A 27,586-nucleotide genomic window follows, 5' to 3' on the forward strand; every position below is an offset into this window, starting at 1 on the left:
TTAAATTCATCTTAATAGTAAAAGTTTGTCGATAGTAAAATAGTAAAAGTTAAATAATTTATAGAAATATTTAAAGAGCTAGAAACGCTGATAAGTCTCTTTTTTTTTTTTTTTTATCTATTCGATACTAATCGGATACTTAGACATCGTGGGGAGCTGTTTAAGGTCACTTCGAAGCTAACATTCAAATTTATGCACTTTTTACAATTTCATCATGTAAGTACTATTGTAAAATGTCTTATGGCAACAAAATGCAATTTTAGTTTCATTTCTGGAGTGTAAAAGCTTGAAATCATAAAAGCTTTACAACTGAAATCCTTATGATCAAAAACCCTACCCCGAACTAGTGTTTAAAATCTCCTCTTGAATTCTCCCTTTCCTAGTCACCTTTACATGTGGAAAAAACGGAGTTTTTAGAAAACTACCAAACGAGAAAAATTCATTCAATCGACTATCTCAAAATTTCTATTAGATGTCTTCGGAGGATTAATGGGCTTGGGAGGGGGCTGCTTCCCATCCAATTTCCTTTGACTCTTAAAAAGGTTACTAGAACTTTTCATTTCCAATCAAATGAGCTCCTTTAAAAGTTTCTACTATAACACTGCGCTGCCTATGATGTTGTTTATATGCCCTTTTTAAAACCTGAATACATCGTTTAAATGACCCATCCTCCCCTCGAAAACATTCCTTAATAATTTCACCTTAATACCCCTAGCTTCATTAGCTACTGCTATCGTAGGTATTATTAGCATACACGAGGTCCCTTTTAGTTAGTTCATTATCCACCAAAACACTCCATTAAGCTTCACTTTAATACCATCGGCTTCAGTAGTAGCAGTTGTTGTAGTAGTAGTAGTAGCATTAGTGGCAGTACACACATTGCACCTTGGGTTTTTTTTAACATGCAATTCAACACACGCTGAAAGTTTCAGCTTAATATCATAAACGGTTCCAGAGGCATTGCTGATGCGTCCTCTTGACAAATTGTATGCGCATACTGTGTTGATTTAATCCAACCTTGTTTCAACTTCCCAAAATTGTCACTTTAATAGTTTTGGTAGCAGTAGTACCACCAGCAATAGTAGTAGCACTAACCCCGTAAGTTTCACCTTCACATACATGATTAGTCCTAAGATACTGCTGACACGCCCTTTTGACAACCTGCACACAGACGGCGTGTTGCGATTCAGTTCAACCTCTCCCTCAACATTCCTTGAAAATTTCCGCTTCATTGGCATGTTCATAGTTGTAATAGTAGTCACAGCAGTAGTAGTACTAGTTGTAGGAATAGTAGTGGTATTAACAGTCATAACACTAGCACTAGTAGCAGCAGTAGTATTGAAATGTTGCTTTTTGGTCAGTTAAACATCCACCCCCCCCCATCAAGCCCTGAACCTTCCAACTTAACACAATTAGCCATTGCTATAATATTGCCGGTTCGTCCTTTTGATAACCTGTATATCCGTAGTGTGCTTTGATTTAGTCGAACTCCCCCCCCCCCCCAACACTCCTTAATACTTGCTCATCTTAATATTCTTGATCTTTGAGCATTCCCTGAAAGTTCCAACTTTATACCCTAATCCATTCCTGAGATTCATCCTTTCGACAATTTGAATGAACATAGTGTTTTGAATCAGTTCAAATTTCTCATTCATATTCTCTCAGATTTTCACCTTCATGTCCATAATATTAATATCACTAGCATTGTAGTAATAGTGGTAGTAGTAGGAGCATTAGTAACAGTAGCAGATCAACAGTAGTAGTAACAGTAGCAGCAGCAGAATTAACAGCAGTAGTAGCATACACATGTTGCCTTTTGGCCATTAAAATCTCCTCATGATGTTCTGGAAGTTTAAGCTTTATACGGTAACCCGTTACAAAGATATTGCTGATACGCTTTTTTGACAATCTGTATGCACAGGGTGCGTTTTGATTTTGTTCAACTTTCCCCTCAACGTTTCCCCAAATTTTCAGTTCCAACACCCTAAGCCTTAGTAATACTCGCTACAGAAGCTGTAATTGTAGTGGTAGTAGTAGTATTAATGGTAGAGTATTAATAGTAGTACCGGTAGTAGTAATACCGTGCATTTATAGCCTTTTTGTCCATTGGTCATCCCAAAGATAATTTCTTAGGCCGCATTGGTCTGCCATAACATACAGAAAGAAAACGATCAAAAATGAAGTTTTAAAGACCAAAAGAAAGAGTAATATTTAGGTTTTCTCAAAAGAGAAGCCGATACTTTAGTAATCCGTGAAATTAACCTTGAACCCCTTTCCCAGCCACATAATCAAACACGTTATCAACCTCTTAGGCCACAAAGGGTATCCGCAAGTAATGCAATGGATAAAATCAGCAATGAGGTGGCCTTGTTCTCCCATTTATTTAATTGCTGGTTCATTTGTTTGAGTGAAGGAATTTTTCTTTTATTTTTTTAGTTGGTCGTTAATATCCGCCGATGGCAGTTCACATTTGTTTGGATTTCATGCAAATCGCGGTGTTGGCGAATAACTCACTCTACTGTTGTTAAATATTTGATTTTAATTCTTACAATTTTTGGTCTTTTATTGAATTTTGTTTATCTTCCACTTTTGGCGATTTTTTCATTGGTTTTGTTGTACTTTCTGCGTTTTTTTTTCTTCGGCATTTTCCTTGTTTATATTATTATGTTCGCGCTGAAGAAGAGAGGTAGTTGTTCTCTCGAAATAATTGCTGTTTGTGTTTTCTGCAGTATTTTCGTTTGGCCTTCTTTCTCGTTTTCTTTCTTTATGTTGAATACCCCCCCCCCCCAATCATTTCCTATATGTTGTATACTAATACACTCAGTCATTCTTGAGTTTCGCCCTTTTGACAATGTGTTCTAGATTTAGTTCAAAGCCCCCTTCAACATTCTCTGAAAGGTTCGCCTGAATGCCCATCGTATTTTTGGACACTAAAGGTCAAATATGCCGTCCTTTCTTAATAACAAATACTATATGAAAACAATGGGCAAATCGCAAGGTTTACAGCCCATACCGCAAGGGATGTGGGGGGGGGGGCTCGGTATCACAGGAGACACAGTTAACGGAGCTTAAACTATGCTGAACAAAATGAGTCTCAAAATTTGGATTGGATGTATTTGAGGAATTGATGAGTCTGAGAGGGGGACTGGTTCCCCTCCAGTCACTTTTGACTCTTAAAAAAGGACACTAGAAATTTCAATATGAGGTTCTTCCAAAGTTTCTGCGACAACTTCTTCTATACGAAGTGTCTTGGTGAAAAGAAAAGAAAAATAATGCATTGTGCCCACATCGCCATTCGCTTCGGCAGCGTTATTGCGCTGCCTATGATTTAAACTGTATGGTTAAAGTTATAAATATTGGTGGTGAATGACTAATAATCACCTTAAAAATTAGTGTTTTATTTTGTGCGGGCTAGTTAAAGGCTGCTCCTAAGATCAACATGCTGTTATTTTTTTTTTTTTTTTTTTTTTTTTTTTTAATACATTGTGCCCACATCACTCTTCGCTTTGGTAGCGTTAATGCGCTGCCTATGATTGATGGTGACTGACTAATAAGCACCTTAAAAATTAGACTTTTATTTTGTGCAGGCTAGCTAAAGGCTTTCTTGCTCCTAAGAGCAACATCCTGTTTTTTTTAGTTAGGCTTTATGCTTTCAGTAAACCGCTAGTTTATCAGTATTCTACAAATATGAAGCAATATCATGGCTAAAAACACAAGTAGAATCTTTGTATGTACTATCTTGCTGTAACTATTTCTTTGTTAAAGTCATGATATAAATGCCTATCAAGGTCATTCATCTAAAAAAGCTCTGTTTCATTGCCACAAGGAAAAAGAAAAACGAACGTCGCAAACCATTAAAACCAGATTTTTTTTTTTTTTTTTTTTTTTTTTTTTTTTTTTTTTTTTTTTTTTTTTTTTTTTTTTTTTTTTTTTTTTTTTTTTGCTGAACGAAGGTTGAATTGTACGTGGGCTGAGTTGCAAGGGGGCCCAGTAAACGGAATCCAGTTAAATGGAGAAAAGTAGCACATGGGTTGAATTCTATGTGACTCTAGTTAGACGGGGGTTTATTTACATGAGCGTTCAGTTACATGAGGGTTCAGTTAAGTGGAGTTGAGTAACACCAGGGTTCAGTTAAATGAGGTTGCGTTACACCAGGGCTTAGCTACTTTACAGGGGGTTCAGTTGTGATGGAGCCCCTCAAAGAAGATGCATTCAAGGAAAAGACTCGTAAAAAACCAGTACAAGTCGGGATTACAATGCCAAAGTTTTATTCTATGTCTTGAGGTATTTAATTCAAACTGAAGGGAAAAAAATAGGAAATGTCTACACAAAATGTAAAAGTATATGAAGAATGTATTATATATATACTGTAAAATGTACTATATATATATATATATATATATATATATATATATATATATATATATATATATATATATATATATATATATATATATATATACATATATATATATATATATATATATATATATATATATATATATATATATATATATATATATATACTAGCTGTTGGGGTGGCGCTTCGCGCCACCCCAACACCTAGTTGGTGAGGGCGCTTCCCCCCCCCCGCGCGCGCAAGTCGTTACGCGCCATATTAGTTACGCGCCATTGTAGTTGTGTCCCTGTGTCCCACCTGTGAATATAGATAGATATATGAATATTTTTAACTACGTAAAACTTGCGAATGTACAAAATTCTTGGCTGTCCCATTGTCTGTGCATATAAATAGATAGTCAGGTTTACCGACTCTTGAACATGCAACATATAATTGTCCGTGGGAAAAACAATCTGTATTCAGATCTATACCTCATTATTCTAATGATTGCCCTTGAGCGTTGTTGATGATGATTGCTAATCGAACATTCCCTGTGTCCCTGTCGTCATTTATATATCCCCCTGTGCCCCCCGGCGTCCCCGTGTCCCAGTCTGTAATTTCTCTTTGAGTGCCGCGGTCGTCATTTATATTCCCTGTGTCCCGGTCGTCATTTGTGTTCCGGTGTCACGGTCTGTAATTTCTCTTTGAGTGTCCTGGTCGTCATTTATATTCCCTGTGTCCCGGTCGTCATTTGTGTACCGGTGCTTTGTTGATGGTGATTCCTAATCGAACATTCCTTGTGTCCCGGTCGCTTTCTCTTTGAGTGTCCCGGTCGTCATTTATATTCCCTATGTCCCGGTGTCCCGCTCGTCATTTGTGTCCCGATGTCCCGGTGTGTAATTTCGTCAATCAACAAACATGACGTCAGTCGACACACAAACATGACGTCACTCGACACACAGACAACTTATCTATCTATCTATATATATAAAAATAAGTTGTCTGTGTGTGGATCTGTGGATCAGGTGACGTCATGTTTCGGCTGACGTCATGAAATTAGTTGCCATCATTTTTGCTTTGAAGGTGACGTCATTCAAGTTATATAAGACATATGTTCGCGTAGAATTCTATTAATGTTTAAGTTTACAATGACTGATGAAGATGCTCAAAGAGTCTATGCCAAAAAACTTGCTGCTGATAGAGAAAGTCAGAAAAGAAAGCGTGCCGAGGAATCAAAAGAACAGCAAGGAAACAGGCTTGAGGCTAAAGAACGCAAAACCGCGCAGTTAGATGAAGATCCACCTGGACAGCGAGAGTCAAAACATATTAAAACTGAAAATGATAGCGATGATGATTGGGTTTGGGATTTTGACTTGGAAAAGGTCATCAATGACTACCAGATTTTAGTTAAAAAAACAAAGGTTCGGCGATATGTATTTCATAGTGAAGCTGAAAAATAAAGAAGAAAAAGAAAACTGAAAAAAGAAAAAAGAGAAATTACAGACTGGGATACCGGGACACAAATGACGACCGGGACACAGGGAATATAAATGACGACCAGGACACAGGTATTTAAGAATATCGTTCAAAGACAAATTTTTAATTGTAAGAAGACCATTGAAAGAGAAATTTCTAATTGTAAAATGACTGAAAAACCTACAATGGCAACGGTACCACCATCGAAGTAGATAACCAGTGGGTTTACGGCCAACCTACCATCTTCAAAGATACCACGATAGGAAGACTCTACACCGTTCACCCCAATCAACATGAATGCTTCTTTCTACGCCTGCTTTTGGTGAATGTACCCGGTCCGACATCCTTTGAGTATTTGAGAACTGTAAACGGTACTATACATGACACTTACGGTAGTGCATGCCAAGCTCTGAATTTATTGGAGAATGACCAACACTGGGATAACTGCATCAATGACGCGTGCGAAACGTCAACCCCAAGTCAAATTCGTACACTTGCTCTCCATCAGCTCCTACAGAGTTATGGGAAAAATATAAGTCAAAAATGTCCGAAGATATACTCCATCGAAAACAGTTAGAGACGTCAGAAATGACTTTTGATTTTACATCAGAAATTTATAACGACACTTTAGTTATTATAGAAGATTTGTGCGTACGTATGGCAAACAAACCTCTTCAGGATTTGGGAATGCCTTCACCTAACCGTATCGCTGCTGTTTCGACATGTGTAGAATTGGATCGTGAACAAAGTTACAGTACGAGTGATCTATTGTCGTATGTACAAAATAACATTTCGCACCCAAAAATATAGACGTCCACGAAATCAACAATATTGTTTTGACCAAGATTCGAGACCAGGCAGTCCTTTGCAAGTCAGTCGACACAGTTTTGGAACCAAATGAAGCGGTTAATTATCCATCTGAATTTTTAAATTCCATATATCTTTCAGGGTTTCCACCACACGTGCTACAACTAAAAATAGGCGACCCACCAAAGCTTTGCAATGGCACGCGACTTGCCGTAAAAAAAACAATGGAAAGCCTAATAAAGGCGACAATCTTGACAGGGCATTTTGAGGGTAAGGCTGTTCTTATTCCTCGCATTCCCATGATTCCAACGGATCTGCCTTTTCAATTTAAAAGATTGCAATTCCCAATTCGATTAGCATTTGCAATCACCATTAACAAAGCTCAAGGTCAATCATTAGAAAAATGTGGTATAGATCTTAATACTGATTGTTTTTCCCATGGACAATTGTACGTTGCATGTTCGAGGGTCGGTAAACCTGACAATCTATTTATATGCAGCGACAATTGGACAGCGAAGAATGTTGTATATTCGCAAGTTTTACGCAGTTAATTTGTATTGTATCCATCTATCTATCTATCTATATAAAAACGAGTTGTGTGTATGCATGTTTGTTTGTTTGTAAAAAGAGCATTTGCATATGACGTCATTATTAGTGCATACGGCTTTGTATATGCACAGACAATGGGAAAGCCAAGAATGTTATATATTCGCAATTTTTACGTAGTTTAACTCCTGCAGACGAAATGAATGCTTGCCTGAAAAATTCTAATTTATGGGCACACGTAAAAATATTAAAATTAACTACAAATATGCGTGTCCGATTGCAAAACGATGATTCTGGTCAAACATTTTCAGATCAATTGCTGGCAATTGGAAACGGAAAGCTTCCAGTAGTGGGAAAGCCAAAAATGTTGTATATTCGCAATTTTTACGTAGTTTGAAACACATATATAAATCTATCTATATTCACAGGTGGGACACAGGGACACAACTACAATGGCGCGTAACTAATATGGCGCGTAACGACTTACGCGCGCGGGGGGGCTTGGGGGGGCGCGAAGCGCCCCACCAACTAGGTGTTGGGGTGGCGCGAAGCGCCACCCCAACAGCTAGTATATATATAAAAATAAGTTGTCTGTGGATCGTGGATCAGGTGACGTCACCTGAAAAAACTGGATCAGGTGACTTCAAAACTGAAAAAACTAAAAAAAGGCAAAAACTACAAAAAAAACTAAAAACTAATAAAAAAAATAAAAAAGCTAAAAAACTAAAAAAACTAAAAAAAGGCAAAAACTACAAAAAAAAACTAAAAACTAATAAAAAAGCTAAAAACTAATAAAAAAATAAAAAAGCTAAAAAACTAAAAAAACTAAAAAAACTAAAAAAAGGTAAAAAACTAAAAAAAACTAACTACAAAAAAAACTAAAAACTAATAAAAAAATAAAAAAGCTAAAAAACTAAAAAAACTAAAAAAAGGCAAAAACTACAAAAAAACTAAAAACTAATAAAAAAGCTAAAAAACTAAAAAAACTAAAAAAAGGCAAAAACTACAAAAAAAACTAAAAACTAAAAAAAACTAAAAAAACTTAAAAAAGGTAAAAAACTAAAAAAACTAAAAACTAAAAAAAACTAAAAAAAAGGAAAAAACTGAAAAATAAGCTAAAATAAAGGTAAAAACCAATAAAAAACTAAAAAAAAACTGAAAAAACTAAAAAAAGGCAAAAACTACAAAAAAACTAAAAACTAATAAAAAAAGTAAAAAAGCTAAAAAACTAAAAAAAACTAAAAATAGATGAAAAACTAAAAAAAAATAAAAAATAAAAAAAAACTAAAAAAAGGAAAAAACTGAAAAATAAGCTAAAATAAAGGTAAAAACCAATAAAAAACTAAAAAGAAAAAAAGGAAAAAACTAAAAAAAATTTTCATCTAAAAAACTAAAAAAAAATAAAAAAGGTAAAAACTACAAAAAAAACTAAAAACTAATAAAAAAGCTAAAAAACTAAAAAAACTAAAAAAAAAGGCAAAAACTACAAAAAAAACTAAAAACTAATAAAAAAAATAAAAAAGCTAAAAACTAAAAAAAACTAAAAAAACTAAAAAAAGGTAAAAAACTAAAAAAACTAAAAACTAAAAAAACTAAAAAAAAGGAAAAAACTGAAAAATAAGCTAAAATAAAGGTAAAAACCAATAAAAAACTAAAAAAAAAACTGAAAAAACTAAAAAAAGGCAAAAACTACAAAAAAAACTAAAAACTAATAAAAAAGTAAAAAAGCTAAAAAACTAAAAAAACTAAAAAAACTAAAAAAAGGTAAAAAACTAAAAAAAGTAAAAAATAAAAAAAAAACTAAAAAAAAGGAAAAAACTGAAAAATAAGCTAAAATAAAGGTAAAAACCAATAAAAAACTAAAAAGAAAAAAAGGAAAAAACTAAAAAAAAATTTCATCTAAAAAACTAAAAAAAACTAAAAAAGGTAAAAACTAAAAGAACTAAAAAAGAAAAAAATAAATGACGACACTCAAAGAGAAAGCGACCAGGACAAAAGGAATGTTCGATTAGCAATCAACAAAGCACCGGGACACAGGGAGTATAAATGACGACCAGGACATAAGTAAAAAAAAAAACTAACAAAACTAAAAAGAAGGTAAAAACTACAAAAAAACTAAAAAGAAAAAAAAACTAAAAACTAATAAAAAAACTAAAAAATCTAAAAATCTAAATAAACTAAAAAAGAAAAAAAAAGGAAAAAAATAAAGGAGAAAAACAAAACTAAAAAACGAATGTATATACAGACCGGGACACCGGGATACAAATGACGACCGGGACACAGGGAATATAAATGACGACCGGGACACAGGGACACAACTACAACGGGGACACCGGGGGAAACAGGGGGATATAAATGACGACCGGGACACCGGGACAGGGAATGGTCGATTAGCAATCACCATCAACAAAGCTCAAGGGCAATCATTAGAATCATGAGGTATAGATCTGAATACAGATTGTTTTCCCATGGACCATTATATGTTGCATGTTCAAGAGTCGGTAAACCTGACAATCTATTTATATGCAAAGACAATGGGACAGCAAAGAATGTTGTATATTCGCAAGTTTTACGTAGTTAAAACCATATATATATATATATATATATATATATATATATATATATATATATATATATATATATATATATATATATATATATATATATATATATATATATATATATATATATATATATATATATATATATATATATCTATATTCACAGGTGGGACATAGGGACACAACTACAATGGCGCGTAACTATTATGGCGCGTAACAACTTACGCGCGCGGGGGGGCTTGGGGGGGGGGGCGCGAAGCGCCCCCACCAACTAGGTGTTGGGGTGGCGCGAAGCGCCACCCCAACAGCTAGTTTATATATATATATATAGATGTCCTGGTGCCCCGGTCGTCATTTGTGTCCCGATGTCCCGGTGTGTAATTTCGTCAATCAACAAACATGACTTCAGTCGACACACAAACATGACGTCACTCGACACACACAGACAACTTATATATATATATATATATATATATATATATATATATATATATATATATATATATATATATATATATATATGCATGAATATATATATATGCATATATATATATATATATATATATATATATATATATATATATATATATATATATATATATATATATATATATATATATATATATATATATATATATATAATAACAATGTATAATCTTCTGGCAATAAAAAGGACTACAAGCTTAAAAGTTTCAAATCTGACAAAGAAAAAATTAGAACCCATCATATTGCCTTATACGAAAATATCTAGCCCTGTTTTAGCTTAGTTTTAATTGATGACAAGAAATCAGATCTGTCAAAAACAAAAATACCAGCAAAACTCATGGTATAGTTATTCCGAGGAAAAGGTGCTACTGGTTCTTTGGGGTGAGGGGAGAGTATTTGAAAAGGTGTTTTTCAAAACTTACAAGTAAATTTGATGATAAAAAACTACATTTTAAAACCAATATTAAAAATTATGTTTTATGCTATAAATTATTTGCTGAAATCCAAGCTTTCAACAACAATATGTTTGTCTTTTATTTTTCAGGGAAGTATATAATTTTTAACAGGCCGAATTGAGGTCCGACAGAGTGGCTAACCCATTGCATGCCATGTTAACCGCGATGTAGTTTGCTCATTTTTGGAATACTTTGATGGTATTTGCCCTTAAATGAATCATAACACCCTGCTAGCGTATTAATTTGCAAATATTACCTGCATAGCCCCAAGCTGATACTATCAATCTGGCTTCTATTTTATGCATAACTATGGTTCATTAGTTTAAGATGTTCTCTATTTACGCTATTTCAGAGGAAATGTCAGAACGCAACCAAATTATTTTTTACTTGATATTTTTCTTTTACCAAATATTTTACTTGATTTTTCTTTTTATTTTACTTATTTTATTTAATCTTTTATGGGGAATTTTTTTCTAATTTCCCAACGTGTGGTCTAGTACCGACATCTTATACAAGACCTCAGTTCGCCCCTTACAATCGAGAACCCGTGTATTTGGATGTTTCTCGTCTGAAGTACCTTTAAGGGGCGTTTTTTTTTTTTTTTTTTTTTTTTTTTTTTTTTTTTTTACGGAGTCAAACAGCAAGCTCACACCCCACGGTGATAACTCACACCCCAGCCCCTAAGATCACGAAAAAAAGAATTAAAATTAATAAAATATCGAAGTAAATCCAATGAGATGTTCTAAGCCATCTATTCTACTTGTATTTGAAAAATAGGTAGAATTATCAAGAAAACTTCTTTTTTTCATTTTTTTTAAGTGTCTTACTTTTCCTTTAGCTACTCTGAGGATTTTGGTGAAAAAGGATGAATTCCAGAGGGATGAAGGGAATTAGCTGGACAGCCAACCTGACAACTATCTTACGCATAACTCTGGTTGATTAATTTAAGCTGTTCCCCCATGGTGCTTTTTCAGGGAAACTTCTTAAGCAAAACTGAAAATCGTTTTTCGACTGACACATACTGATAATATGCCAATCAATACAGTCAGCGTTGCTTTCAAACCGAAGTTGATTTGCCAATTAAAGCCAATAAGAAAAACTGATAATGCTAAAAAAGCCAGTGAAGCTTGCTATGGCTCTATTCACAGCCGTATCCGGTTTGTTCAGGAGGGGAGGGGGTAATTTCTTAGATGAGGTTAAAACAAAACTTTAAAAACATATCAAAATTTGTTCGTATACATTGTCGTTAGGTAAAACTTAATTCGTGGACAAAACATTTCGTGGAGAAAGGGGGGGGGGAACTTGGCCCTATGCATAAAAAAATCGCTAAGAAAGGGTAAAACATTTCTTGAAATTCAGAGCAACAGCATGGTTATATACGAAAAATAAATAGCACCCCTGAAAGGCTCCTTGAAACATTGACACTAAACTACTTACGTCATGAGTAGAAAGTGGGGAAACGGTGGGATAAAAGGTCAAATTATGCACATTAAAATTATACATAACGAAAATAACAAAGATAATCAAGAAAAATACTCACTGCTTTCGGCATCTTGACGTTTATCAATCTCAGCAACCAGCTTTAAAATCTTAATACTCTAGTGGTCTACTCGTAGTCCCTCTGAGCTGACCATGCAAGCAGTTAAGGCGGTTTCACCTAAAAAGAATTTTTTATAAAATAACATGTATTCAAATATTAAATTACTTGTAGTAAAAATTAACGAAAATAAACTAATTTAAAAATAGTGAATGTAAATGGATTCCCACTGGTGTATTTATATCGAGAGAGCTCTCGATACTCGTACTATCGATACTCGATATCGTACGTATCGATATTCGATACTCATAGTCCCTCTGAGCTCACCATGCAAGCAGTTAAGGCGGTTTCACCTAAAAAGAATTTTTATAAAATAAAATGTATTCAAATATTAAATTACTTGTAGTAAAAATTAACGAAAATAAACTAATTTCAAAATAGTGAATGTAAATGGATTCCCACTGGTGTATTTATATCGAGAGCTCTCGATACTCGTACTATCGATACTACGATACTCGATATCGTACGTATCGATACTCAGTCCCTCTGAGCTCACCATGCAAGCAGTTAAGGCGGTTTCACCTAAAAAGAATTTTTTATAAAATAAAATGTATTCAAATATTTAAAAATAAACACTGGATAAAAATGAAATTTCGAATGGAATGACAATGAAATAGAAATCCGTTTATTTTAGCGGCTTTGTAACAAAAAAAGTATTCTGACGCAACCATAGTTGACGAAAGCTATGCTTTCACAGAAAACAAACGTTTTATTTTCCTTATATCACTGCTCTCTCGATATAAATACACCAGTGGGAATCCATTTACATTCACTATTTTGAAATTAGTTTATTTTCGTTAGTTTTTACTAATTTTTTAAATTCGTATACTAAAAAATCCGTATACATATAACGAAAGCGTCACTATTTTGAAGCTCTTGGGTTTCGATTTCGTCCTAGGATAAGGACGCTTTTTATATTGGGCAGTAGGCATAAAAAGCAAAACAATATTGGTTAATTATTCTAGTAAAATATTATTTCAGCCTGAAATAATTTATTATTGCACCTGAGCGTTCCAAAAAACAACGGTTTTTTTTAGTGGTATGCAACATGTTAAACTTTGTCGAGTTATATATACTTGTGGTGAGGAGGGTGGCTCTTCAAATACATTCACCTTTTTGTACAGAAACTAAAAAAAGAAACAGCTGATCACCCCATATGCTGATACATCTCAGTAAGAATGATCTGTAAAATCTAATTTACTATGTAATATCGTTTTATTTGAACATTGAAATTTGGATTACGAACGTCCATATTTTGCTCATTATTTCATAGTCGTTCAAGGCCTTGTTTTCCAGCCAAACACGGATTTCGACACGGATTGTGCGGATTATCGTTCGGAGTGCCGTGTTTAACACGGGAGAATACCTTCTCAGAACCCATGTTGAAACGTGCCATTTTGGCACGTAACAATTTTGAGGAACCCGTGTCCAACACGCTTGGAACCCGTAAGATGAAAACGCTTGTACAAAGGATAGTTTCATTCCAGTGCATCGATATTTTATACATGATGCAAACTTTGAAAAATCTTGGATGGTTTCTTACTAGTCCGAGACTATTTCGCGGGAAGGGAGGGGTGCACCGCCTTCCGCCATCTGATGTTTATCTCAGACGGCCACAAGAATTGTACTTTCCACCAGACCTAGCAAACTTCCACCAAATTTGGCACGCGCCAAATTGCGTATGTGATTTCTGAAAGTGTGCACTCCTCGACGTTCTCTGGGGTTCGCAGCCAGTCTTTCTACTCAGGTTAATTTGTGTTTTAAATAAATAATTGTTGCCACAGTAGCACTGCCACTTGCCACAATCAAAGTTTTTGCCACAAAAGTGTGTAAGCAGCCAGATTTATTCTTTCCCCTTGTTTTAAACTTACTTCATTCAAGGAGAGGAGGCAATCGCCCCCACCTAGAAATCGAAACATATTTTTGTTACCAAATTCATTAAAAAATTGTAGAAATGTATTTCCCCCCCCCTGAGATTTTTAACATACCTTTTGTATCTTTAAAAATAAAATTAGCCGTCACTAAATTCTCGTGAATCGGCTTCCAAAGGACAAGAATTGAGAAAGGAAGGGCTAAGGCTCCAAAATCCCAGTGGGAAAGAAGCTAAAGTTCTGAAAATGTGAGTTTTAAGACAGAACAAATCTCATAGTCAACAGATTTACTTCCAATTTAAATATATTTATGAAATAATAATATGAAAAAACCCTGTTTTGCCAAGGAGGCTTCAGAACTAGCTCTATCCTTAAAAAAATTGACGCTCATTCAAAAACAAAGAGATAGCTCTTGAATAATTTATATCATTTCACAAAATAACTAAATCCGTGAGTCATAATGCGTTGGGTAATGCCACTAAGATCATCACCCATGTGGGATGTTTAGAATGGCTTTGCATACGAATCCCAAGCATGACATCAGACAGAAAATTTAATGAGAAACAACTGCTAAAGAAGTTGTTTACATTGCAGAAACACACACCAAAATCCACAATAAAGACGACTGGTTTTCAAATTCTCCAAGAGCAAACATCTTTTCTCCTATGGTATTTATATTACATGAAAAATAAGATTTTCTATCAATGGTAATATGAGTTTTTTATCCTTATCTTGCTACAGTCACCGATAACTAGTTCTGAATCATAGTTGCAAATAGCCAAATTCATGGGGGGAGGGGGGTATGACAATACTAGAAGATTTACCTTGAATAGAGGTTTGATTTTTGAATGATTGTCTTTAAGGTCGAATATTTGGGTTATTGTAAAATTTAGCGGGTTTCGCACCAAATCTTCATAGAGAGGCACACTAGAATAACCTTTAGGCAGAGGTTAATCAGAGTTTCTGAACATATCAATAATAAAGGGCACATAAATAATTTCTTAGACCACACTGCTTTCCCATTTACGAACAATTAAGCAATAAAAAAAGGGTTTTAATTTCAACAAAGCTGTGAACAAAAAATAAAAACAAAACAACACATGATTATATTCCGAATATTTCGGCTCCAAGTCCGGAAGACTTTCTCAACGAAAAAAACAACAACAAAAAGAACAAAAAACAATTGTCTATAGACATTCGCTTTGATTTTATTCTTTGTTGCAACATCAGTGCTGGAAGTTTGTTTATAATGTGAATTATTCTTATTTATTTTTTTTCTCCGTGTGTTTAGTTGTCGTGTTTTTTGTGTGTGTTATTTTTTTTAACTTTTTTTTTTGTTTTTCCACTGTTTTCGTTGAAAAAGGCTCCCAGATGTGGGGCCGAAATATTCAGAATATTTTTTAATTAAAGTGTTGTTTTTTTTTTTATTTTTTTGTTCACTGCTTTGTTGAAATTAAAACCCTTTTTTTCTGCTTAATTTTTCGTATAGGGCACATTTTATACCTTCAGGTGGTCCAAGCAGTTTTTTTACTAAGGAGATTAGGATCATGTTTGCTTATAGGCATAGTCTTCAAAAAATTGGTTCATTTTATGCGTCCCTCAAAATGTCTCTAGTAAAAGAGGAAGGAGGACTATTTTACTAATTTGAAAGACCCTCTTAATCCTATTCTAACACAGATATTTGGAAGTTCATGTCAAATTAGTTACAACAAAAAAGCAAACCAAAAACCTCACATAAATAAGAAAATAAAATGAAACAAATAAAATAAAAAGAAATAAAAATGAGGCAAATTTCAGGAAAGTAAATATTTCTAAAACATGATAAAAAAAAAACAGAATATTTTGGTTGAGAATAGTAATGGAATATAGGCACAATTTATCCAGATTCGAATTTGGTCAAATTTGGTTGAAATTTTCGTTAATATTGGTTAACTCTGAGGTTCTAAGGGTTAGAACTTAGTGCGGAGTTTAAGAGTAGGTTTAGATCGTAAACAAATAACGTTAAAAGAAAACTTGCCTAAATTTGACGCTAGCTTCGAGCCTGACTCAACTTACTTTTAAGACTGATGATACTGAACCGACAAACCTGAAAAAAGAGGTTTGTTATGCTTCAAACCTCTATTTAACCCAGCTAGATCTATTGAAATATAACTTCGATAAGTGTGAGTGAAAAAGTTTAAAAACTAATTCGGTTGATTTAAGAAAGACACAAAATTCCTGCAAATACAAGCAAATCAGTCAGATTTTAATTTTGAATCTCTAATTGAGGCATATATACTTTAATCCGTAATTATACTATCTAGGTCTAAATATAAGCTAAAATGGTACTTATATGTTATAGCGCCAATGTTAAGTTCTTTCTCCCTTGACGCACTGTAGAACCGGTTTCTTCGACAGTTTCTTTCAGCTTAGCGTGAGACAAGACAAAAGCAAGTGACAAAACAGATGGTAAATATATAATTTGGGCTATATATTTGCACATTAGGGGTGGGGTAAAGTATTTGGACAGTGTGAAGAAAACAATTCTTACTTCATAATATGCAGAATAATTGTACCTAACACATTTTGAATGCAGACACGCTATGATTTACCCCCCCCCCCCTCAAACATGTTTATATAGACCAAATTTGTTTGTAAAGTATTATATTTTCTTTATATTTTGTGATATCTTCTTAGGATTAGTCAGAGAAACAGTTTCTACTTAAATAAAGAACTTAACATAGGCGCTATGACATTTAAGTACCGTGAAAATTTTACTTCTGTAAATTATAACTACATATTACTTAGGCTCAAACCACTTAATACAAGTTTAGTACACTCGGTGTAGGCTTAAAACGCTTAGTATGGTTTACTAAGTTTACTTAGCAGTATCCTTAGTACGAGCCACTAAGTTGTGCCCAAGCTTCATTAGTCACACACAAAAAAACATATAATATGTATTTTCCCACCCTTTTAATATTGTCAATAACCTTTATTTGATTTTCTCTTAAAACCAAATTTAAATGGAGCTACTCACACAAAGTGTTGAATAGCGAGTAATTAAAAATATTTCTCATTATTAAAACAATTAAAAATATTAATTATTAAACTAATTAAATTAAAAAATAATTGAAAATATTAAGTGATAAAAATTATTAAGTTTGTTAATCAAGTGTTTAATTAAAAATATTTCTCACTACTGCTGATACTTTTCTCGTAAGCAACCGTAAACGGAAAGAAAGTGTTGAATGAAATAGAGCTTTAACCATGGAACAGAGGAATGAGACCGTTCAAAAGCAAAAGCAGGCTAGTTTTGTTACAATCGGCCTTATTCACGTGACATAACTTAAAAGAATAATGTTTAGTTCATTCACGACTTTAGGCCGTATGTTCATTTGTCATTATCTCCCAAATATCTAGAATTTAATTGTATTTTCTACTGTTGTCTCTTCAGCTGTTTAAAGAACGCAACCCCCCCCCCCCAAATAAAGTCGTTTCCGAAAGTTTGTCCGAATTTCATAGTATATAAAGAAAAGATCTTCGGACTTGTGTCTTCACCCAGAAATCGTAAGATTTTTTTTTTTATGTTCGTTCCTTATACTCTTGTCCAATTCACTTTTTTTGTAGTGTTTCAACTAATATGTATCATATAATATGATATGTATTTTCCCGTAATATTGACGTCATACTTTCACTACAGGAGCTGATTAAATAAATAAAAAAAAATTTCTTTAACTGAAAGAAAGGAAGAACCTTAAAACTTAAAACGAACAGAAACTATTCCGCATATGAGGGGGCCTGACCCTTCCACAACCCTCGCTCTTTAGGCTAAAGTTTTTTATAGTTTTAAAAATGCTTTCTATTCCGGTTCTAAGGCCCTTTTGTTTCGACAGTTGCTCTCAAAAGAGTCAGACAAAAAGTCAAACTGTAACGTAAAAAGCGAGGGATGAGGAAGGGGCAGTCCTCGGAAGACACAGAAAAATTTCTGTTCGTTGTAAGTTTTAATGTTACTCATTACTTTAAGATGAAAAAAATAGTTTTTTTATTTAATTTCATATCATTTTTTCAAATCATGCCGTGGAATCCCAAACTCTGTAGAAACCCGGGAAAAATTCCTCCCACAGAAAATCCTCACCGAAAAATTCCCTGAGAAATTGCCTCGTCATTGGAAATTCCCCCTGGAAAATTCTCCTTAATTTCAGTTGAAAAAAGTTCCTTTTTTATTTAATTTATCTATTGTGGATCAGACTGAACAAGAAAATTGGATTGACTAAACCCTAACAAAAGTGAATGTATAGTTTAACCCTTTTTGTATACTTTTTTCGGAACATAAAACCCTATACGAGAAAATATAAACGAAAACAAACGTTTGAATTTCGATTTTTTCGATTAATTATTTGGCGAGGAACTTAAAAAGAGCAGTAATTTTTCTTTTTTACCCGTTTTATAAGCATAAAAAGAAATTATACATCTTATATATACAATTTAGTTTATTTATATTATAAAAAAATTAATTGTATATCTATATATATAAAAATAAGTTGTCTGTGTGTGGATCTGTGGATGGATCAGGTGACGTCATGTTTCGGCTGACGTCATGAAATTAGTTGCCATCATTTTTGCTTTGAAGGTGACGTCATTCAAGTTATATAAGACATATGTTCGCCGTCATGTTTCGGCTGACGTCATGAAATTAGTTGCCATCATTTTTGCTTTGAAGGCGTGACGTCATTCAAGTTATATAAGACGTATGTTCGCGTAGAATTCTATTAATGCTTAAGTTTATAATGACTGATGAAGATGCTCAAAGAGTCTATGCCAAAAAACTTGCTGCTGATAGAGAAAGTCAGAAAAGAAAGCGTGCCGAGGAACTACCAGAGCAACGCGAAAGCAGACTTGCTGCTAAAAGAGAAAGTGAAAAAAGAAAGCATGCCGAGGAACTACTAGAGCAACGCAGAAGCAGACTTGCTGCTAAAAGAGAAAGTGAAAAAAGAAGCTGTTTGGCGAATTCTTTCATTTCCGATACATGAACGTAGTCCAGCTGTTGTTCACTTAGCGGTACATTTACAGAATGGTCAACGTGTTTATTTCACGGAAACCAACGTGCAACAAAGAGTCCTGAATCCACCGGATACAACATTAACAGCTTTTTTTTCGCTTTGCAAAAATGATTCTTTTGCGAAAAAACTGCTGTATACTGAAGTGCCTTCGTATTACACGTGGAATACTAAAAATAAAGTATTTGAACGTCGAAAACAGGGTAAGTCAGTCGACGGCCAACCTACCATCTTCAAAGATACCACGATAGGAAGACTCTACACCGTTCACCCCAATCAACATGAATGCTTCTTTCTACGCCTGCTTTTGGTGAATGTACCCGGTCCGACATCCTTTGAGTATTTGAGGACTGTAAATGGTACTATACATGACACTTACCGTAGTGCATGCCAAGCTCTGAATTTATTGGAGAATGACCAACACTGGGATAACTGCATCAATGACGCGTGCGAAACGTCAACCCCAAGTCAAATTCGTGCATTGTTTGGCATCATTTTAACAACTTGCTCTCCATCAGCTCCTACAGATTTATGGGAAAAATATAAGTCAAAAATGTCCGAAGATATACTTCATCGAAAACAGTTAGAGACGTCAGACATGACTTTTGATTTTACACCAGAAATTTATAACTACACTTTAGTTGTTATAGAAGATTTTTGCATAAGTATGGCAAACAAACATCTTCAGGGTTTGGGAATGCCTTCACCTAACCGTATCGCTGCTGTTTCGACATGTGTAGAATTGGATCGTGAACAAAGTTACAGTACGAGTGATCTATTGTCGTATGTACAAAATAACATTTCCAAGTTAACGTCGGAACAAAAAGACATTTATGATACGATAATGCATTGTGTCGATAACAACGTTGGAGAAATTTTCTTTTTGGATGCGCCAGGAGGTACTGGTAAAACGTTTGTGATAAAACTGATTCTGGCATCAATTCGATCTAAAAATGATATAGCGTTGGCAATTGCGTCGTCCGGAATAGCCGCAACATTGCTGCCTGGTGGAAGAACTGCTCATTCCGCTTTGAAATTGCCTCTGAACTTGCATTCTACAGAAACTCCCACGTGCAATATTTCCAAATCATCTGGGATGGGTAAAGTATTGCAGCAATGCAAACTTATTATTTGGGATGAGTGCACAATGGCACACAAAAAATCGCTCGAGGCTCTGGATCAATGCTTGAAAGATTTGCGAGGGAAGTCGAAACCCTTTGGCAGCACCTTAATATTGCTTGCGGGAGATTTCAGGCAAACATTACCTATAATACCTAGATCAACTCCTGCAGACGAAATGAATGCTTGCCTGAAAAATTCTAATTTATGGGCACACGTAAAAACATTAAAATTAACTACAAATATGCGTGTCCGATTGCAAAACGATGACTCTGGTCAAACATTTTCAGATCAATTGCTGGCAATGGGAAACGGAAAGCTCCCAGTAGACTCAATTTCAGGACGTATACAACTACCTGCTGATTTCTGTAATTTAGTGACGTCCAAAAATGAATTGATTGAAAAAGTATTTCCGAATATTCTAAAAAATTATAAAAATAATAAATGGCTAAGTGAAAGAGCGATTCTCGCACCCAAAAATATAGACGTCCACGAAATCAACAATATTGTTTTGACCAAGATTCAAGACCAGGCAGTCCTTTACAAGTCAGTCGACACAGTTTTGGCACCAAATGAAGCGGTTAATTATCCATCTGAATTTTTAAATTCCATAGATCTTTCAGGGTTTCCACCACACGTGCTACAACTAAAAATAGGCGTACCAATAATATTGTTACGTAACATAAACCCACCAAAGCTTTGCAATGGCACTCGACTTGCCGTAAAAAAAACAATGGAAAACCTAATAGAGGCCACAATCCTGACAGGGCCTTTTGAGGGTGAGGCTGTTCTTATTCCTCGCATTCCCATGATTCCAACAGATCTGCCTTTTCAATTTAAAAGATTGCAATTCCCAATTCGATTAGCATTTGCAATCACCATTAACAAAGCTCAAGGTCAATCATTAGAAAAATGTGGTATTGATCTTAATACTGATTGTTTTTCCCATGGACAATTGTACGTTGCATGTTCGAGGGTCGGTAAACCTGACAATCTATTTATATGCAGCGAGAATTGGACAGCGAAGAATGTTGTATATTCGCAAGTTTTACGCAGTTAATTTGTATTTCGGAACCAAATGAAGCGGTTAATTATCCATCTGAATTTTTAAATTCCATAGATCCTTCAGGGTGTCCACCACACCTGCTACAACTAAAAATAGGCGTACCAATAATACTTTTAAGAAATATCAACCCACCAAAGCTTTGCAATGGCACGCGACTTGCCGTAAAAAAAAAAACAATGGAAAACCTAATAGATGCCACAATCTTGACAGGGCCTTATGAGGGTGAGGCTGTTCTTATTCCTCGCATTCCCATGATTCCAACGGATCTGCTTTTTCAATTTAAAAGATTGCAATTCCCAATTCGATTAGCATTTGCAACCACCATCAACAAAGCTCAAGGGCAATCACTAGAAAAATGCGGTATAGATCTTAATACAGATTGCTTTACCAATGTACAATTGTATGTTGCATCTTTGAGGGTCGGTAAACCTGACAATCTATTTATACGCACAGACAATGGGACAGCGAAGACTGTTGTATATTCACAAGTTTTACGTTGTTAATTTGTATTGTATCTATCTATCTATCTATCTATATAAAAACGAGTTGTGTGTATGCATGTTTGTTTGTTTGTAAAAAGAGCGATTGCATATGACGTCATTATTAGTACATACGGCTTTGTATATGGACAGACAATGGGAAAGCCAAGAATGTTGTATATTCGCAATTTTTACGTAGTTTGAAACACATATATAAATCTATCTATATTCACAGGTGGGACACAGGGACACAACTACAATGGCGCGTAACTAATATGGCGCGTAACTAATATGGCGCGTAACGACTTACGCGCGCGGGGGGGCTTGGGGGGGCGCGAAGCGCCCCCACCAACTAGGTGTTGGGGTGGCGCGAAGCGCCACCCCAACAGCTAGTATATATATATATATATATATATATATATATATATATATATATATATATATATATATATATATATATATATATATATATATATATATATATATATTCTCGAAAACGGCTCCATATTTATTCAAGAAAATTGCATCCTGGGATTCTTTGGCCAAAAACAAAAAACGATCTAGATAGGTCAGAAGTTTGAGAAAATGCGTCTTTTTACCCACTAAAGACACAATTATTTGATCTTTCAAGTATACTGAACAAAATGGTTGTCTCAAAATTTTGATCAGATAACTTCAGGGAAAAGGGGCGTGGAAGGGGGGGTTGTCCTCCAATCTTTTTGGTCACTTAAATAGGGCACTAGAGCTTTTATTTTCCGTTCGAATGTATTCACTCCCGATCTTATAGGACCATTATTTCGATACAATCATCCCTGGGAGAAAATTAAATAAAAAAACGAGTTTTTTTAACTGAAAGTAAGGAGCGACATTAAAACTTAAAACGCACAGAAATTACTTCGTATATGAAAGAGGCTGCTTCCTCATCAACGCCCCGCTCTTTACGCTAAAGTTTGACTCTTTCTCTCAATTCTTCTTTTTAAAACAGTAAAAAACTTTAGCGTAAAGAGCGGGGCGTTGATGAGGAAGCAGCCTCTTTCATATACGAAGTAATTTCTGTGCGTTTTAAGTTTTAATGTCGCTCCTTATGTTCAGTTAAAAAAACTCGTTTTTTATTTAATTTCTGAACGTTTTTGAATCAATGCATGTTTTGATTTTGGCTCTCCGCAGAGGAATAATCAAAACGAAATTTTGCATATTTTTTTTTGGGGGGGGGGGGCTAAATGGCTTTCTTATAATTTTGATCGAATGATTTTGAGAAAAAAAGAGCGGGGGCGAAGCCTAGTTGCCCTCCGATTTTTTGGTTAATTAAAAAGGCAACTAGAACTTTTAATTTTTTACGAATCTTTTTATTGGTAAAAGATTTACGTAACTTATAAATTAGCTTACGTAAAGAACTTTTGTATTCTCATGTTTTTATTACATATATGAGGGGATTCGCCCCATCGTCAGTACCTCGCTCTTTACACTAAAGCTTAAATTTTATCCCAATTCATTAAGAATGACCCCTGAATCACAAAAGCCGTAGAATAAATAGTTGAAATTACTAAAAATACTTTAGCGTCAAGAGCTAGGTATCATAAGGAGGTGAGCCCCTTATATGGGTAATAATTTCTGTTTGTTTTAAGTTTTATTGCTGTTCCTTACTTCCAGGTGAAAAAGCTTTTTCACATTTATTTTTTAATTTTTTTTTTAAATAATGCTAGTAAATCCTGCTCTCCCTTCATGGAAGTTTTCTTCTCCCATGACAAATTCTCGATGGAAAGTTCCCCCAGAATATCCCCTCTTCTCAACCCCTCCCCCCAACCAAAAAAATCCTCCTGAAAACGCCTGTATACTTCCCAATAACCATTACTATATGTAAGCACAGGTCAAAGTTTGTAACTTGTTGCCCCTCCCACGGGGACTGTGGGGGAGTAAGTCGTCCCCAAAGACATAGTTATAAGGTTTTTCGACTACGCTGAATAAAATGGCTATCTCAGAATTTTGATCCGTTGACTTTGGGAAAATAATTAGCGTGGGAGGGGGCCTAGGTGCCCTCCAATTTTTTTGTCACTTAAAAAGGGCACTAGAACTTTTCATTTCCGTTAGAATGAGCCCTCTTGCAACATTCTAGGACAACTGGGTCGATATGATCACCCCTGGAAAAAAAACAACAAAAAAACAAATAAACACGCATCCGTGATCTGCCTTCTGGCAAAAAATGCAAAATTCCACATTTTTGTAGATAGGAGCTCGAAACTTCTACAATAGGGTTCTCTGATACGCTGAATCTGATGGTGTGATTTTCGTTAAGATTCTATGAATTTTAGGGGGTGTTTCCCCCTATTTTCTAAAATAACGCAAATTTTCTCAGGCTCGTAACTTTTGATGGGTAAGACTAAACTTGATGAAACTTATATATTTAAAACCAGCATTAAAATGCGATTCTTTTGATATAGCTATTGGTATCAAAATTCCATTTTTAAGAGTTTTGGTTACTATTGAGCCGGGTCGCTCCTTACTACAGTTCGTTACCACGAACTGTTTGATAAAAAATAAATACGCATCCGTGATCTTTCTTCTGGCAAAAATAGCAAAATTCCATGTTTTTTTATATAGGAGCTTGAAACTTCTATAATGTGGTACTCTGGTATGCTGAATCTGATGATGTGATTTTCATTAAGATTCCTTGAATTTCAGGAATCTTAATGAAACCTTTGGAATCTTAATTTCTCTCCTATTTCAAAAATCAGGCAAATTCTCTCAGGCTCGTAACTTTTGATGTGTAACATTAAACCTGATGAATTTTACATATTTAGAATCAGCATAAAACGCTGATTCTTTAGATTTCAAGATTCTATTTTTTAGAGTTTCGGTAATTATTGAGCCGAGTCGCTCTTTACTTTCAGTTCGTAGTAACGAACTGTATTCATCATATTACTTTCGTACTATGATATTCATTGGATTCATCATACATATAGGAAAACTCCCATTCAAAAAAAAATATACCTTAAACTTTACCTGATTGGTCAATCCTAAAATTTACACATGCAATTTGAACATGGTTCAACTCAACCGAATCGAAATATTATTGGCACTGTAGTTGCGCGTAGTTTTGATTTTATCCATACATATGGGTATTATTTGATCTAAAAAACGGTTTACCATTCACCGTTACAAAATCAAAAAGTGTGTTTCATCTGATATTCTTTTTTAAGAATATAAGAGGTTCGCATCCAAAACCAAACGCCACGTGCCTCCTTTGTTTACTCCTACATAGAAGCATATCAATAATTAACCAATACTTAGGATAGCAGTCGGCCTGAAAAAAATCTAACGCTAACGTACGAGAGAATTTTATTTAATACTAGCTGTCTAAAAAACGGTTTACCATTCACCGTTACAAAATCAAAAAGTGTGTTTCATCTGATATTCTTTTTTAAGAATATAAGAGGTTCGCATCCAAAACCAAACGCCACGTGCCTCCTTTGTTTACTCCTACATAGAAGCATATCAATAATTAACCAATACTTAGGATAGCAGTCGGCCTAAAAAAAATCTAACGCTAACGTACGTGAGAATTTTATTTAATACTAGCTGTTGGGGTGGCGCTTCGCCCCACGCCACCCCACCAACACCTAGTTGGTGGGGGCGCTTCGCACCCCCCCCCCAAGCCCCCCCGCGCGCGTAAGTCGTTACGCGCCATATTAGTTACGCGCCATTGTAGTTGTGTCCCTGTGTACCACCTATGAATATAGATAGATTTATATATGTGTTTTGAACTACGTAAAACTTGCGAATATACAACATTCTTGGCTTTCCCATTGTCTTTGCATATACAAAGCCTTATGTACTTATAATGACGTCATATGCAAACGCTCTTTTTACAAACAAACAAACATGCATAAACACAACTCGTTTTTATATAGATAGATACAATACAAATTAACTGCGTAAAACTTGCGAATATACAACATTCTTCGCTGTCCAATTGTCGCTGCATATAAATAGATTGTCAGGTTTACCGACCCTCGAACATGCAACGTACAAATGTCCATGGGAAAAACAATCAGTATTAAGATCTATACCACATTTTTCTAACGATTGACCTTGAGCTTTGTTGATGGTGATTGCAAATGCTAATCGAATTGGGAATTGCAATCTTTTAAATTGAAAAGGCAGATCCGTTGGAATCATGGGAATGCGAGGAATAAGAACAGCCTCACCCACAAAAGGCCCTGTCAAGATTGTGGCCTCTATTACGTTTTCCATTGTTTTTTTACGGCAAGTCGCGTGCCATTGCAAAGCTTTGGTGGGTTGATATTTCTTAACAGTATTATTGGTACGCCTATTTTTAGTTGTAGCACGTGTTGTGGAAACCCTGAAAGATCCACGGAATTTAAAAATTCAGATGGATAATTAACCACCTCATTTGGTTAAAAAACTGTGTCGACTGACTTGTAAAGGACTGCCTGGTCTCGAATCTTGGTCAAAACAATATTGTTGATTTCGTGGACGTCTATATTTTTGGGGGCAAGAATCGCTCTTTCACTTAGCCATTTATTATTTTTATAATTGTTTAGAATATTCGGAAATCCTTTTTCAATCAATTCATTTTTGGACGTCACTAAATTACAGAATTCAGCAGGTAGTTCTATACGTCCTGAAATTGAGTCTACTGGGAGCTTTCCGTTTCCAATTGCCAGCAATTGATCTGAAAATGTTTGACCAGAGTCATCGTTTTGCAATCGGACACGCATATTTGTAGTTAATTTTAATGTTTTTACGTGTGACCATAAATTAGAATTTTTCAGGCAAGCATTCATTTCGTCTGCAGGGGTTGATCTAGGTATTATAGGTAATGTTTGCCTGAAATCTCCCGCAAGCAATATTAATGTGCTGCCAAAGGGTTTCGAATTCTCTCGCAAATCTTTCAAACATTGATCCAGAGCCTCGAGCGATTTTTTGTGTGCCATTGTGCACTCGTCCCAAATAATAAGTTTGCATTGCTGCAATACTTTACCCATCCCAGATGATTGGAGTTTCTGTAGAATGCAAATTCAGAGGCAATTTCAAAGCGGAATGAGCAGTTCTTCCACCAGGCAGCAACGTTGCGGCTATTCCGGACGACGCAATTGCCAACCCTAAATAATTTTTTAATCGAATTGATGCCAGAATCAGTTTTATCACAAACGTTTTACCAGTACCTCCTGGCGCATCCAAAAAGAAAATTTCTCCAACATTGTTATCGACACAATGCATTATCGTATCATAAATGTCTTTTTGTTGCGACGTTAACTTGGAAATGTTATTTTGTACATACGACAATAGATCACTCGTACTGTAACTTTGTTCACGATCCAATTCTACACATGTCGAAACAGCAGCGGTACGATTAGGTGAAGGCATTCCCAAATCCTGAAGAGGTTTGTTTGCCAAACATACGCACAAATCTTCTATAATAACTAAAGTGTAGTTATAAATTTCTGATGTAAAATCAAAAGTCATATCTGACGTCTCTAACCGTTTTCGATGGAGTGTATCTTCGGACACTTCTTTATTATTTACGCTTCTTTATTATTGCTGTTTTACCGGCATCTTCAGTAGATCTTCTATATTGTGGGTAACCATCATTGCCAGTAATTGTGTTGGATACTAAAAGTCGAGGATATTGCTTTGTGCACCTTCCTTTTTCCATGCATGGTGAATTTTCGTTCAGTGCACCGCAAGGTCCATGTATCATATTTTTTACAACAATATCATATAACC

At 34.9% G+C, this 27,586-nt stretch overlaps 1 protein-coding gene across 8 annotated transcripts in view; it reads right to left on the reverse strand.

Annotated features, from left to right (window-relative positions):
* The window catches only part of LOC136035537 (moesin/ezrin/radixin homolog 1-like), a 123,100-nt gene that overhangs the window by 70,239 nt on the left and 25,275 nt on the right, over positions 1-27,586 (reverse strand). For 4 of the 8 annotated variants that reach the window (XM_065717403.1, XM_065717437.1, XM_065717445.1 and 1 more), the window contains exons 2-3: positions 16,156-16,224; positions 12,211-12,327 (exon numbers count right to left, since the gene is read on the reverse strand). In XM_065717403.1, the coding sequence (XP_065573475.1) occupies positions 12,211-12,222 (12 nt within the window). In that variant the 5' untranslated portion in view covers positions 12,223-12,327; positions 16,156-16,224. The remainder of the gene's footprint in view (positions 1-12,210; positions 12,328-16,155; positions 16,225-27,586) is intronic. The other 4 variants (XM_065717421.1, XM_065717387.1, XM_065717429.1 and 1 more) reach the window with 1 other exon arrangement.

This window comes from Artemia franciscana, chromosome 2 (assembly GCF_032884065.1).
Source record: "Artemia franciscana chromosome 2, ASM3288406v1, whole genome shotgun sequence".
Classification (NCBI taxonomy): Eukaryota; Metazoa; Arthropoda; class Branchiopoda; order Anostraca; family Artemiidae; genus Artemia; species Artemia franciscana.